Below are 16,891 nucleotides of genomic sequence, written 5' to 3'. Positions count from 1 at the left end.
CCTGTAGGCTGTAAGTCAGTTTGCCTTTCAGGTTTGGCTAATGATGCAGATTAACTATGAAACAGGGTCAGAGGAAAGCAACACAAACATTGCTGCAGCTGTATGGTTGTTTAAATCCTTTGGTTTGCTGCCTGTGGGTTGAGCTGTGTTATTCCAGGTCAGTGGAGGGAGAATTTGAGATGGCAAAGTGGTTTTCATAATAATAGAAAATATTTTAGGTTAATTAATAGAATAAGTCATAACCACTGACTTAAAGATAGATAAGAATATGTCTAAAAGACAGAAACAGTGCATCAATATTCATACTCAAAATGTTCTGCATTGTGTCATGTTGCAGACTTTGTTGTATTATTATACCCTAAAACCTTCCTGCTAAAATCCCTGCTTAGATCCAAGTGAAACTAGTTTTCTTTAAGATAAAATCCAGATGTTTGAATAATTGGCTTCTCTAAATCCTCCTTAGGTGTGAGTGTGTGCGTGAATGGTTGTTTGTCTTGTTTGTCTCTGTGTTGCCCTGCGATGGACTGGCGACCTGTCCAGGGTGGACCCCGCCTCTCACTCGTAGACAGCTGGAGATAGGCACCAGCACCCCTCGCGACCCCGCTTGGTAAAAGCATGACGGAAAATGGATGGATGGATGTTTGAATAGACCACAGAGCTCTTTGTAGTTCATCATCTGAGAATGGATTCATTTCAATTCCGATTTTTATATAGCGCCGACTGACAACACTGGAAAAACAATCTATAAATAAGTAACAGTTTCTTATATTAAGTATATTTACCCTTAATTTCAGTAGGTAAATTAGATAGTTTGCCAAGTGAATGAGCATTTTTACTCTTAAAACACGATTATTAGATAAAATGCACTTAAAATAAGACAATGTAATTGTTTTTTCTTATTAAAAGAGTAAATTGTCTTGTTCCATTGGCAAAATGTCTCTTTTACCTACTCAATCCAAAAACAAATGCACTTATTTTAAGAAAAACTGACTTATCTAGATTTTGATTTTTTCCAGTGAATATATGCCATCTCAAGGCGCTTTACAGAGACATTTCAATCAGATCATCTAAATAAAACCAGCTGATTCCATTCAATCAGTAACTCTGCAGGATAAGCATGCAGCAACGGTAGACATTTGCTTACATTGTACTCTTCTACAGCAATCCCTCACACCGATAATACATGCAGTTGTATTATCGGTGTGACAGGAAGAAACCTCCAGTAGAACCAGGCTAAGTGTTAGTGGCCATCTACTGAGATTGGAAAGAAGATGGAGGAAATGCAAATCCTTCCCCCTGAACCTACAGACCAAATAGCAGACCCGTAGTATCTCTGGAGGAGCTCCAGAGATGCACTGTTCATGTGGAGTAATGTGATAGAACCCTTGTAGATGATTCATGGTAATGCATAGTGGGAGCAGCATCATTCTGTGTGGAGGATGTTCTTTAATAGAGTCTGGAAAGCTGGTCAGAGCTGATAGGAAGATAGTTGGAGGTATTTAAAGTAGAAAACCTGTTAGAAACTGCAGAACACTTGAGACTGGGGCAGGTCACCTTTCAACAGGACAGTAGGTAAAAACAGGCCAGGTTCTACAGGTTTAGGGAGCTAAATTCAAACGCACTCCACACTTTTCAGATTTGATTTGTAAGAAAGAAAAATATGAGCGATTCTATTCTTTTCCTCACACTTTACAAACATGCCGCTTTATAATGTCGAGGTTATGAATATGTTTACCCTGCAAAGAGATCAGGCAAAGGAATATCACAGGAACAAAGTGTAATGTTGACCCCCTGTGAATTCCCTTATGAGCAAATCTTTCAAAAACTAGAAAAACTGCATGTTTGAACATTTCTGCCATTTTCTCTGACGGTAAAAGAGGCTCAGAATAAGCCCTCCTTGACATTTTAATTCGATGAAGTCTCATCAGAGTCAAGGTTAGACCGGCAGCGTCTCACTGCCGCCACTCCTCGCTCTCCCTGGCGGCACCGAGCCGCCGTATCAAGCAGCTTTAGTGACAGCCCTGCCTCTCTTCTGTTTAAGCATTAAAAATGCATACATAAAAACAAAACCCGCGTTCTTCAATGTGCAAATGATCCGCTCCTCGGCGTTAATCCCTCCGTTTCAGTCAAGGTCGATTTGGATCAGCCAGACATTGCATTTTTAAATCCCCTTCTCCTCCCGGATGCTGTAATTGTCTGAACGCTTCTGGGCGAACTGGGGTCAGAGAGCAGCGTCCTTATGATGAGCTGCCGTCAACTGCTTGTGTATAAATTTGAATAGGTAGAAGCGTTTGAGTCATGCAGCTCTTATCAAATCCTCAGTTTCTAATATTCTTTTTTAAACTGAGTGTTTTCAGAAACCTCCTCCATCGTCTTCATCTCCTTAGCAATAGTGGAAGATGGTACGAACTTTCTGTGTAATGAGAAAATCATCTAAAACATTGCTTCTTCCACTCCAGTCTTAGTTAATAAGCGGTGAAACCGAGTGTTAAAAGCTTTATGGAGGGCTTTCATGGTGAGGGGGTGTTTATATTTCTGTCTGCAGCGTCGGGAAAGAAAACTCAATTATCTTGAGTGGAGCCATTGGAAGGATGATTTGTGTACGTGTGTTTTATGTGTGTTAGGGCGGAGAGCGATGCCGCGGTCATATTGCCTGGTGTTATCTCTTCATAGTTCACAGGAAGTTATATCCAGGGAGTAATAAAGTAGCTCCAAATCCCTTACAACACGAGCACGCTCACATTCAAATAACCAAATTTAGTTCCCGGACGGCGCAGATACAAAAAGCTTCAAATAGAAGCAGCCAAAGCGCAGGGAGAGAGTGACAGTTTATCTTCTTTTGTTTTACCTCGTTTTGCCGGCAGATTATATGAGGAGGGATTGTTTTACAGTGATAAGTGCACTTTTCAGAAGGCGGGTTGATGTTATTACAAACTAATAAAGAAAGTTTGACTCCAAGCTCGGAAACTTTCAGGATGATATAAAAGACAACCTGGATTGGAGGTTTGCACCTTTTTCTTTATCTTGGGTATGTTGCAGTACTTGCATACAATTTTTATTTAGTTGTTAAATATAATCTTCACTAACCTATATACAGTAGCAGCCATTCAAAATTGGCCTTCACAATCAAACACCAGCTGAATGGCAGCCAACTATTGGAGTGACCCCGTCCTTCTTCTGGGTGTGACTAGGCCTGTCGCCATAATCAATAAATCAATTAATCGCACGATAAATAAAAACTATCCACGTCTACGTTTCATTTATCGGCTATATCGTGTCTGCCTGTGTTTTTCTCTTTCTATTGATGACGCTGGATGACAAGGCTTAACACCGGTGCGTTCCACTGACCCCTCCCCTTCCTCATTTTTGAGGAGGGAGGAGGATGGGACTATCGCGTCAGGTAGTCAGCGTGCATCATTTTGTACTTCTGCAGCTTTAGAACCCCGTGAGGATTTAGAGGAGTTAGCGAGGTAAAAAAAACAAAAACATCTTATGTTGGGGAGAAAAGCTCTAATTCAATTCAATTCAGTTTATTTATATAGCGCTAAATTCACAACACGTGTCATCTCAAGGCACTTCACAGTTCAACCAGATCATCCAGTCAGATTGATTCAAAGTTTTCTATCTAAGGAAAACCAGTTGATTGCATCGACTCATTGACTCTTCAGCAATCCCTCACACTAAGCATGCTTGTAGCGACAGTGGAGAGGAAAAACTCCCTTTTAACAGGAAGGAACCTCCAGCAGAACCAGGCTCAGTGTGAGCGGCCATCTGCTGAGGCCAACTGGGGTTCAAGGAGACAGAAATGGAACTGGTTTCAAAGCCGAATGCAACAGCCGTAGTGTGGAAATATTTCGGATTCAAACCAAATGACCAAGGCGAACAGCTGAACCTATGCGAGCCAGTATGTTGCATTTGTCATAAAACAGTAGCAACTAAGAACAGCAATACAACCAACCTACACATGCACCTAAAGCACAACCACCCAGCAAAGTTTCTCCAGCTGGGGACAAAAAGTACAAGCGGTGGCCCGCCTGTGTCTTCAAGTTTGCAACAGTAATCGACAGGCAGCATACAAAAAGGACGGCGCAAAGTGGGGCACGCTCACAGACAGCGTAGTTAATTTAATTGCTAAAGAGATGCTTCCATTTAATATTGTTGAAAAGCCGGCATTTTGAAAAATGTTGCAGACATTTGATAGACGGTATGAACTACTGGGGAAAACATACATACTACAAACTTGATACGTCTACTTACAACGTTTTTATTTCCACTGTGGTTTTATCGTGTGTTTAGTTTTTATTCAAGTGTATTTTTAGTTAACAGAGACTGAGAGTCCCTTTGATTTTTATTTGTCGTTTTATTTTGTTAACCAGTTCCGGTGTTAAGTGTTCTGTTGAAAATAAAGTGTTTATCTTTGGCAGGAAAATGCATGGATTATTATGTCATTTCCATTAAATCAGTGTAAAAAGGTCTTAAAACAATATTATCGTTTAACGCAATAATTTTTGACACAATTAATCTTTCAGCAAAATTTTGTTATCGTGACAGGCCTAAGTGTGCATATATTTTTACTCTGACTCCACCCTTTCACTGAATTACAGGGTCTGACCAGGGGATGGCGCTTCTCTTTAGGTCCTAATGTCCACAAATCCTGACAGAATATTTTAGAACAAAGATTGATGTTTAAAAAGGAATTGGAACATTGAAGGGCTCAAAAAGGAAAGTAAGGACATTTTGAATGGCTACTACTGTATATATCAACACACAGACAGAGGAACACGGTCGATGTTCCTCCTCTAACTTAAAGATGTAAACAAATGATCACATTAATCCCCACTACAAACCAAACAGCCTTCTTGAAAACCGTCCACACTGACAGGTCAGAATGTTCACACCCTCTGACCAGTTTTGACCAGCTTATTTTGCCAATGGGAAGGGAGCCAAATACCGATTGTTAGCGGGTCGACTCGCGTTTTATAGAAACCCATGTTGACCTATTAATTTCAGTGGCAGAGAGATTTAAGTGTAACATTTTACAGCCTAGAATCAGTCTGAATACAGACTGAGACCTACAGTAAGGAGATGGTTACACCTGCCTGTCCTTGAGTTGCCTTCAGGTTACTTCAGGCATTAAAATTCTGCTTTCAGTCCAGCACCTCGAAGCTGCTCCCCTCACGCCTCCGTTTCTTCAGCTCATCTTAAAGATGTCCTGGGGTCGGGATTAAGACCTGTGGTAAATCAGCTGGATCGAGCTGTCGGAGGAATCTCGGCTCATGTTCCTCTGTTTTTCTCACACTTGTTGTTGAGCTGCTTCTCTCTCCTAGTTTAATGTGCTCACCCACCACTCAAGTGAAAAATATCAACAGTTCATTAATAGAAGAGAGATCAAGGAAGCAACCAAACTCAGAAATTAGAGCAGCGGAGGAGGTGAATGTACCAACATTTTAGTTAGATAGTAATTACGGGATTCACTGCGTTTAGCAGAGATTAATGTGCTCCCCTTAACTAAAGGAATAAAGCTGTGGCTGTTACCGGCCCACAATACAAAAGCATAAGTGATCTGTGGCAAAGCGTAAGAGAGGTTATTGGCTTTTAAAACTCACTTTCTTGTACTGTGACACGCCTCCCTAGGGGGCTCCAACACACGTCCACCATAGCTGGGTGAATACGGACAATGAGGATTAGCAGGGAAAATGAAAACTCCTTCAGCCCTGAAATATGTGATGGTGCTGCTTTAAAGTCTAAAGGGACATTTAAAACATTTGTTACAGGATGCGTTAAAACATGACACAGGAAATGATAAATTAAATCATGTTGTTGGCACATGCGTATCTTCAGTGGTCATGATAGGGAAACACAGTCCATCCAGCATCCATACACACACCATCAACTAATGACGATTTTCAAAGAGCCAGATTAACATAACACTCATGTTTCATGTGTAGCACCGGGGTTTATTTTGACACATTATTAATATGGTTCTGCTGCTTTCCAATCTGTTCGGGGGGACGAGGGACTTTCAACAGAATCTTCTGAGCTAATTGGGCGAAGTGACACTAACTCCCCACCTACCTAGAGCCGGGCATACACTGTACGATATTTTCAATCGACGCACGAAACCGCAGGGTTTAAAAGTTCACAGCTCACTATGTTTGTTCTCACACTATGCGACCCGATGCTCTGATGCGGTCTACCCGCTCACACTGTCCGTCTAAAAACCACGTCGGACTCAACTCCGCAGTGAGATGGCACTACTCGGACTCGTCTATCTGGAAGCCAAACAAGTAGAAGAGGAATATGAAGCTCACTAGAGTGAAACGTGCTGCCTTGACAATTTGTGCAATTTTGTGCTGAAAGCCATTAAGCGAAAAGGCGATGAAGTATTTAGACCCTGACCAAACGTGGCTACTACGGTCTGTTAATTTCACAGAAAGAACTCCATTTCACTCATTGCACCCCCGTCATGCTTCTGTGTTTTCGTCTGAGAGAAAGAAGAAGAAGAATCCTAGTTTGCCCACTGAGCAATTTGCCCACGACGGCCGACTGAATTTCCAACATGTTTGATTTTCTCCCGACCTTACGATTCCTGATCGCGAGAGGTGGTCGCGAGAGGCTGATCGGCCCTCGTTATCCCCCCAAATACAACCTTTCAAAAAACAACTCTACCCACAACATATCTGACTCACTAACAGTTTCAATTAACTGTTTTCATTAATGTAAGACTAAATTATTCACATACTTGTATTATAGTCTCTTTATTCTTGTTTTGCTGCCATTTTGCTTCTATCATACAGGCTCACAGATCAGTCCCCTCCTCCCTTCTTTAATAACAAACCTCTGTAACCCAGAAGGAGGTAGCTAACTGAGATATTAAATAATTGAAATGTTTGACAAACATTATCATGACATCAGAGACAAGGATAAGGTCATATCTAAATTTGTACCTCTTTCAAATGGGATCTAGTATGTTGCAGTAGGATGTTGAAGGGAATGTGTTATTAACAAATTTCTCACCAAGTTTGATTAAAAAAGCAAAATCCAATCCGTCATAATATTAACATTAAAATATTAAAGATCATGACTTCCTCTCCCAGTTTCCTTCCCATTAAAGTGAGAGTTATCTCCTTTCCTGTAGGCTGTAAGTTAGTTTGCCTTTCAGGTTTGGCTAATGATGCAGATTAGCTATGAAACAGGGTCAGAGGAAAGCAACACAAACATTGTTGCAACTGTATGGTTGAAGTATAGATACCTAAAAATTGCACTTAAGTACTGTAACGAAGTGTTTGTACTTCGTTACTTGACACCTCTGCCCACTAGATTGTTCTTCTAGATTCAGAATAAAATGTCCCAATGTCTGTCAGAAATGAAAGCTAATCTTTCCTGTCTGAACATACATTTCCTTAACTGTGTGCACTGCTTACCACACTCTGAAACCTGCACATTTTGTTTATTTCTGGTTTTCTGTGGTTTTTAAGCTGGTCACATGTGCATGCTCATTGGTTAAGGTTACATGCACAAAATAACCTGATCAGGTTCAAAAGTAACCAGATCTTAAAAATGAAAAATAATCGGATTTTACCTTTCTATAAGAACACAGGAAATCGGAATGAAAGAGCCGATCAGAATTTTCCAAAAACATTTGGCCAGAGCTGTTCTCTGAAGGGGGAAGCATGCGCCGTGTTGATGCGGTTTGCACATTAAGATCTATTTGCCACCCCTCTGTCGCGTTTCATTTTCATTTCAATCCTGCCAAATATGATCAGAATCTTCCGACTGACATGTTTATATCGCCACATTTTAATCCGATCGTCCGAACACTTGTGTCCACCTAAACATAGCCATAGATTGCTACTGTGTGATATGACTGAACATGACCATGGAAACTAGAACTTTTTTAACCATTACAACCGGAAGTCGTTTTCCAAGAAAACGTGGGACATTGTCATGCACTGTACCAAAAAAGGTTAAAAAAAAACGGAAGATCTTTTCTCTTTTTACCCTAAAAAGGTTTCCATGTTAACAGTTGAATCAGTTCTTTCTCTATGTGTTTTTGGTCCAGCAGCAGACATCCCATCTTTTGTAACCAAATTGCAAAACATAAAATATCTGGAAATTAGATATAAAATGCAGATTTGACCACATTTAAATTGTGTCTGGGAAAGCCTGAGAGTAATTTCTTTACCGCTGTCATCACTTTTTTCTTTGTCATGTTCTTGTTTCTCTTTTTCCTTGTAAATTTTTACCTTAAAAACCTTTGTTTTTATAATGTAAATTGTCATTTTACTGAAATGTGCTTTTCAACTAACCTGCCTTGTCTTATGAGGGTTTTATTTTCAACTTGTTTCAACGTTTTTGCTTCTAATCAGCCATACCAAACACGTACACACCAGCCATACCCTATCAAACATATATTGGGAAACTTCAAACTGGACATTACAGCAGTTATTGTGGCTGCAAATAATACCTCATAGATAAAGAAAGATATTGATATCTGTTACTGTATTTGTTAGCACAGCTCATGTCCTTAATTTGAAAGTTTCCCCCCGATATCTTTTTAAATAACAAAAAAAAACTTAACACTTCCCCTAAAAACTAAAATTTTACTTAAATATTGCTAAGGATTCAGTAATATGTTGCCATTATGATGAATAAATGATAAAATGCACAATGATCTTTAGTATGATGTTAATTTTTGATCATTTTTTTTCACGATTTCTGTGTTAATATGCAGCATGTTTAACCCTCTGTATGTCTGTTTCAAAAAAAGTATAAAATTAGATTTTCAACCAAAGCCCAAATATTGATTTGAAAAGAAAAATATATATTTTAGAACACAATTAGAGAAGTAATTGTACAGAAGTATTGATAAACCTGCCTCTAATGTGCAAACAATAAGATCAAGTTATCTTCTAACTCTTTTACAGTTGTAATCTTCTCCAGCATCGATCAGATCTTCCAACCGATCTGCTGCCTTCAAGCTTTAGTTTCTTTAAACTTATTTTTATTTTTTTTTCTTCAAGCATTGATTTTAATTAAAACAAAGCATTTTCTTCTGTCTCAGGTTTTAGGGCTTCAATTAAACTATAATTACACTGAGCTGATAGATGTAGGAGGTGTGTCCATGTCTGAAAATGAAAACCTTTCCTTGTGCAGATAGAGTAGCTTGTTGTTCGCTGTGATATTAAATTACACCTGCTTTCTTTTGTTTTTACCCAAACACAATGAAAACCTGATTATTGTGAGGTTTAACAGTTACCTGTTTGTAAAACAGAGCTTCTAAATAGCTGATTGTTTGCGAGGGAAACCTGAACAGTTCAGATTTGATGACTGTTTATCTCTTTTAAAACAACCTTTTAATGTTGCATTTTCTAGTTCTTTTATTTTTTATTTCTTTAAATTTCTTTCAAACCAAATAGCTTTCCCTTGTGGAAATTATGCAATATTTTCTTCTTATTTTACTCACATTCTCCCTCTCCTCTCTACCCTTCACCAGGAGCTGGAGGAGCGTCTCCGCCATCATCACCACGCAGAGCTGCAGTCTCTCAGAGAGGCCCACCGGCAGAGCATCGAGACGCTGAAGCAGCAGTCAGAACAGGAGCTGCAAACGCTCCGCTTTGAACTGGAGGATGAGGGCAAAGCCATGCTGGGTGAGGGCTGTGGAGTGCTCTGTGTGTGTGCGGAGGTCTGCAAGCATAAAAAAGATTACTCTGAATATCTTTCAGCATTCATTGAATATCTTATCACAGTCAGCACCAGTTTTATTACTGAATATGTCAGAGTTTATATACTGGTAAAAATGATCCATTGCTATTTTATTTAGCCTCATAAAAAACTTTGGTCCAAGAACATTTAAATAGAAGTAGCATAAATATAAATTTTACAGTAAAGGTGGTCCTAAATTCTTTTAGCTTAGTAGTAGGATTTTATACATTAGCATGGAGCAGTCAGTATCTTACCCATAGTAATACTGTCAGATATCATTTAAAAGCTAACCTAACATTAATGTAGAACATTATCCTTAACCAACCAATCAGAGATATTTACAAGTTGTTTTGCTAAATCTAGTCTCAAAAGTAGAAAGTTAAAGTGGAAAGTTAAAGACATAAATAAACAGCTCATCATCATCATCATCACATCTCCAAAATAGGAGGGACTTTTCTGCTTGTACAACAACAATTTAGCGACCATAACGGAGCAATGTGGAAATGAAAGTTAAGAATGTAACAGAGAGCACACCTTATGTCCTCCAATTTTTAGGCAAAAGCGGAAGCTGGAAAGTTTCATTAACAGCTTGAAATGTAGCGTGAGTACAAAATTACAAATACGGAACACGTCACTTGGAGGATTTGCTCAACATCTGTTATCTGATTAGTTTTAATCTGATGATTCTGACTCTGATAGACCTGCCTTTGAGATCAAACTATTTACCTGTTCTTCACTAGACCGATACGCCGTGGTTAGATGTATGCGTTATATCAGTCTTACCTCCAACATCTATGTCACCTCTCACCCTTTAATCACTGTAGGTGATGAATCCACACCTGCACTGTTTGTCCTCAAGCTTAAAGAACATTTAATTGTTATCTTTTAATGTCTGTTTTGATGTAAAACTCTTTTAACGGGTACTTTATATTATCTTGAGTGTAAATCATATGTGATATGTGGCCCATTTAAAGTATATGTCAACATCTATGCTCTAAAATTGGGGTTTTTAACGTTTTCCAGGCCAAGGACCCGAAAATGGATGGCGAGATTGAGCGGGGACCCCCTAATTATATATTGTATGAAATTGTGTTATATCAAACTGGTCCTATAGTCACTCTATTAAATATGGAGTAATGTAACGAAAATTATTTCTCCCTGGGATTAGTAAAGTATTTCTGGTTCTGATTCCTGGTTGATGGGACAGGTGTTGTGAATGAAAAAGTGCCCAGATTGAAAGAGCTCCTGTGTGTTGCTGAATGTGTGCATTGATAACTGAACACACTACAGTGGGTTGAATTCATGTTAATGTGTATTTAAAGAAATTTCAATTAATGGAAAAATTGCAGGGGGGAATATAAAAAAAAAGTCTAATCAAAGAAACTTTTCGTAACCCCAATGCAGTACCTCTGTTGACCCCTAGGGGTCGCGTACCACCTGTTGAAGACCTCTGCTCTAAAAAATAGCAGACAGAGATTAAACGCTGTTAATGTTGATTTAACCAGCATATATTATTTTAGTCTTTTATAGCCTCTAACAAGTTTTCTTCCATTCATGTTCTCAGTATAACTTCATCTGTCTTCTCATCGAATAGGACTAGCTTCCCTGTCCCTGCTGAAAATCAACCTGCAGTATCAGCAGACACACAGACACAGAGAGAGACAGACAGACTGACACAGACAGACTGACACAGACAGACTGACTGACTGACTGACTGACTGACTGACTGACTGACTGACTGACTGACTGACTGACTGACACAGACAGACTGACTGACTGACACAGACAGACTGACTGACTGACACAGACAGACTGACTGACTGACTGACTGACTGACTGACAAAGACTGACTGACACAGAGAGATTGACTGACTGACAGACAGACAGACAGTCAGACTGACTGACACAGACAGACTGACTGACTGACAGACAGACAGACTGACACAGACAGACAGACTGACTGACAGACAGACTGACTGACTGACACAGACAGACTGACTGACAGACAGACAGACTGACTGACTGACACAGACAGACTGACTGACTGACTGATAGACAGACAGACTGACTGACTGACACAGACAGACTGACACAGAGAGATTGACTGACTGACAGACAGACAGACAGTCAGACTGACTGACACAGACAGACTGACTGACTGACAGACAGACAGACTGACACAGACAGACAGACTGACAGACAGACTGACACAGAGAGATTGACTGACTGACAGACAGACAGACAGTCAGACTGACTGACACAGACAGACTGACTGACTGACAGACAGACTGACTGACACAGACAGACTGACTGACTGACTGACAGACTGACTGACAGACTGACTGACTGACTGACACAGACTGACTGACAGACAGACTGACTGACTGACACAGACAGACAGACTGACAGACAGACAGACTGACTGATAGACAGACAGACTGACTGACTGATAGACAGACAGACTGACACAGACAGACTGACACAGACAGACTGACTGACTGACAGACAGACAGACAGACTGACACAGACAGACTGACTGACAGACTGACACAGACAGACAGACAGACAGACAGACAGACTGACTGACTGACTGACTGACTGACTGACTGACTGACTGACTGACTGACTGACTGACTGACTGACACAGACTGACTGACACAGACAGACTGACTGACAGACTGACACAGACAGACTGACAGACAGACTGACACAGACAGACTGACACAGACAGACTGACACAGACAGACTGACTGACTGACTGATAGACAGACAGACTGACTGACTGACACAGACTGACTGACACAGACAGACTGACTGACAGACTGACACAGACAGACTGACTGACAGACTGACACAGACAGACTGACAGACAGACTGACACAGACAGACTGACACAGACAGACTGACTGACAGACAGACTGACTGACTGACTGACACAGACAGACTGACTGACAGACAGACAGACTGACTGACTGACTGACAGACAGACTGACTGACAGACAGACTGACACAGACAGACTGACACAGACAGACTGACTGACAGACAGACTGACTGACAGACAGACTGACACAGACAGACTGACACAGACAGACTGACACAGACAGACTGACACAGACAGACTGACACAGACAGACTGACAGACAGACAGACAGACTGACACAGACAGACTGACACAGACAGACTGACAGACAGACAGACTGACACAGACAGACTGACTGACAGACAGACTGACACAGACAGACTGACTGACTGACAGACAGACTGACTGACACAGACAGACTGACTGACAGACAGACTGACACAGACAGACAGACTGACTGACTGACAGACAGACAGACTGACAGACAGACAGACAGACTGACTGACTGACCGACAGACAGACTGACACAGACAGACAGATAGACTGACGCAGACTGACTGACTGACAGACAGACTGACACAGACAGACAGACAGACTGACTGACACAGACAGACTGACTGACTGACAGACAGACTGACTGACACAGACTGACTGACCGACAGACACAGACAGACTGACTGACAGACAGACAGACTGACACAGACAGACTGACTGACAGACACAGACAGACTGACTGACAGACAGACTGACTGACTGACACAGACAGACTGACTGACTGACAGACAGACAGACTGACTGACTGACTGACTGACAGACAGACTGACTGACTGACAGACAGACAGACAGACTGACTGACACAGACAGACTGACTGACACAGACAGACTGACAGACAGACAGACTGACTGACACAGACAGACAGACAGACAGACAGACACATCGATAGACAGAGCAAGCAATTTAACATTTCAATAGACAGTCTACTTTACCTCAGGAGGACAGAAAGCAGATCAAGTAAAATAGTGATTTTCTTTGAGCTCCAATAAAACAAATGTAGAACAAGCAAGTTAGGCAACGTTCAGAAGAAGCTCTTTGAGAATCTACAAATGATTCCACAGCCTTTGTTGTAGCTGTTTATTTGTAATTGAATGTTGGTCCTACATTATTTTTATACTTATAGATTTTTTACCTGTTCTATTCTAAGATAACGGCGCACAGCTTGGTCACAGCTTTTAGAACTGCTTTGTAGTTGGATTGACAGCCGAGGCAGCTCTGTGACAAAGACAGCTCTGTATATATATATATATATATATATATATATATATATATATATATATATATATATATATATATATATATTTTTTTTTTTTTTTTTTTTTTTTACTATTACAAAAATAAGACATCATCAGGACACCTGGTCCTGATGATGTCTGACTGAGAAACTACAGTACATTCATCAGCTGAAATTAAATCATAGAACTAAAGTTTAGACGAAATAAGGATGATTTAAAAAAGGTAAACCATTCTCTGAAATAATTGCAAAGTTTAAAGAATAGAAAAAAAGTGTATGAGTGAACAGAAAAACAACAACGCAGGTTGATTCTGTGTTTAAAAATCGTCAAGCCTAAAGGAGAAATTAGATAAAATAAAGGTCAAAGAAGTTCAAGTTAGACCAAAGATATCTAAGGGGCATGAATATATGAGGAGCGTTGAGTTTGTGGTGCTAATGCCGCTGTGCTGGAGTGTGATAAATGGTCCTCCATTAACCTTCATGTCATGGTCCTGACACTGCTGAGCTCCTTCCATCTGTCTCTCTCCTCCTGCTTCTTGACATCCTTTTATTACTTTCCTTTTCTCATTATCACCTCCTCCTCCAATTTTCATACTCTTGCCAAAAATAAAAAGATATGTTTTAAATATTATACGCTACAAAGAAATGCCTCCCTTTAAGGCTCTGTTTCTCTAGTTAGAAAAGCTGAAAGCAGTATGCATTCACTCTTTATTCTCTAAAGGCTAGAAGCTAAAGGATGCAGAAATACTCTTCTTTGTGCCAAGATGGACTCCTAACAAACTGCTCCATGTTCAGTATCACCTGATTGTGAAATATCCGCCTTTGTTTCATCATAAAAGGTAAACTCATCATTTTTTATCTTTTTCTCCTCCAGCATCTCTGCGTTCAGAGCTGAACCACATCCATGCGTCAGCCATCGAACACCTGCGACAGACCCACCAACAAGAGTCAGCGGCTGCCAAGGCCGAGCTGGAAAAAACCTTGGAGAACAACCGGACACAGGTAGAACCCCAAGAAACGTTCATTTATGCTGCGCCTGCATCCATTATTGTTCTCATTCACGCTTTCATTATCATAAAATCATAAAACTCGGCTTGACAGCTGCGGACTGAGCTGTGTTTCAGCACTTAATTGTAATAATCAGTGTGACGTTAATGATTTCTGCCGAAGCTGCCAGCCACCCTCCATGATGAACGGCTCTCCTGTCACGTCTGAATCCTCCCAGACGCTGAAGCCTTTTCTTTGTCGCCGATGCGTGTCGGGGAGATTATATGAGAAAGCTTTCTGAAGTACGCTTTACACTGTTTCACACTCAGTCACTCAGAAAGAAGAAAGTCCCCCATTGATTAATTTAGGGTCCAAACTCTTTTTTTCTGTTTCAAAGTTTCTGTATTAATTTTTAAAAGGATTACAATCGAACGCATCACATTTTTATTTTCTGCCTTTCTTCAAAAATTCATTTATCTTCCAAAAATGATATTCTGGGTGAAATCCTGAGGATCTGACCCTGAATTCAAAACGGTTTCCTTCTTCTTTTTAAGCGCCTTGAAAATCTTTGAAAATGAACAGATCAGAGGATGGCTGCGGTAAATGAGGGTGCTGCTGCACCCCCTAGTGGCAAGAGGGAGATATAAAAAAAATAAAAAATATTTTGTACAATTTATAAATTTCTTATAGATATTTTAGGAAAATTATTTTGACTCTTTTCTTTAACTATTACGTGTATTTGGATTTTAGGTTACGTTGTCATGGCAACTTTAAACAAGCTAGCTGTCACCAAGTAAAGAGTTATTCCGCTTGTGGCAACAGACTAGTAATTTCTATAGTCTAATAACAGAAATGAGTAAATATGCCACAGAAACGCATTTTGTTTAATAACCTTTAAATAGTATAATATAATTATTTCCTTGTGGTTTGCATAAAGGTATTTTGGAACAAATAAAGTCACGTCTGAAATAATTCCACTGACTCAGGCTGCCAGCTGACCAAATCTCAGTGTGATAGTGTTATTATGAGGTTTCATTTATAGCGCATAGATTCACCTGAGAACTGATGGTGTCCCTGGTTGCATGCACTGAAGTGTATACGACAAAGTAAAGTAGTGAACCTTAATGTATTTACTTATTTATTTTATTGCATTTTAATTAGGCCAATATCCTCATAGTTTTCTTGTCAAAAAAACAAAAAAAAAATTTTCACAGCAACAACTGTTCAAAACTACTTCCAACGGCCGTGGATCAGAGTAATGTAATGTATTTATTTTATTATTTTAGATGTTTTCTTCATATGTTCCTAACCTGCTGTAGAGGAAAACTAGTTTGCACCAAGATTCTGCACTCCAGACTTGACTTTCCTGCAGAATTTCACTCTGTCTTTCATGTTTTCAGAGGTTAAAAGTAGCTCAGTTTGGATCTAAAGACACTTTCTGCCTCTGTTCAGCAAGCTTTGCCTTGGTGGCAACAGATTTCACCGTCCTCAGGAGGAAATACTTCTGCAGCTTCTTGAATAATCTAGAATGTAATGTAGATGTTTTCCTTGTGGCTGAGCTTCTTAATTTGTAGCTCCCGATTATCCAAAAACCGGTTCTTTCAGCTGCAATCTTCTCAGCAGCATTTTCCTGTGAGCGACGTTCAGGCAGTCGATATAAAATCAATGCCGATTGTTAGAGTAAAAGTCCAAAATAGGACAAAAACAGTTCTGTGACAGTGTTGTCGCTTCAGTCTTCTATGTCCCCCGAGAGTGATTAGTAACCCCAGTAACAGGACCAGGACCTAAAATGAAATATAAATTCAGAATTCTGCCTAAAGTGGATGTGCGAAATAAGTACTAATAAGAGCCTGTAGAATATCTCCCACTCATGTTTCTGTGCGCTTGTGTTGACTTTCGTCACGCTGAGGGAGGAACCAAACTGAAAAAGTTATCTTTCTATGATTGGCTACTTTTCAGAAAATCCTGTTTCTACAGCCTGTTCTCTACAAAAGTAGAATTCTGACTTCTCATATCCGACAACCATCTCTGTCACCAACTGACAGTTTT

At 40.0% G+C, this 16,891-nt stretch overlaps 1 protein-coding gene across 2 annotated transcripts in view; it reads left to right on the top strand.

Annotated features, from left to right (window-relative positions):
• The window catches only part of fam184a (family with sequence similarity 184 member A), a 274,942-nt gene that overhangs the window by 205,182 nt on the left and 52,869 nt on the right, over positions 1-16,891 (top strand). For both annotated transcript variants that reach the window (XM_038272733.1, XM_038272732.1), the window contains exons 15-16: positions 9,497-9,650; positions 14,730-14,857. In XM_038272733.1, coding sequence (XP_038128661.1) covers positions 9,497-9,650; positions 14,730-14,857 — 282 coding nt within the window. The remainder of the gene's footprint in view (positions 1-9,496; positions 9,651-14,729; positions 14,858-16,891) is intronic.

This window comes from Cyprinodon tularosa, unplaced genomic scaffold (genome assembly GCF_016077235.1).
Source record: "Cyprinodon tularosa strain WSP-4 unplaced genomic scaffold, ASM1607723v1 ctg84, whole genome shotgun sequence".
In the NCBI taxonomy this organism is placed as follows: domain Eukaryota; kingdom Metazoa; phylum Chordata; class Actinopteri; order Cyprinodontiformes; family Cyprinodontidae; genus Cyprinodon; species Cyprinodon tularosa.
Note: the sequence above shows the minus strand (reverse complement) of the source record. Positions and strands in the feature narration are given on the sequence as shown.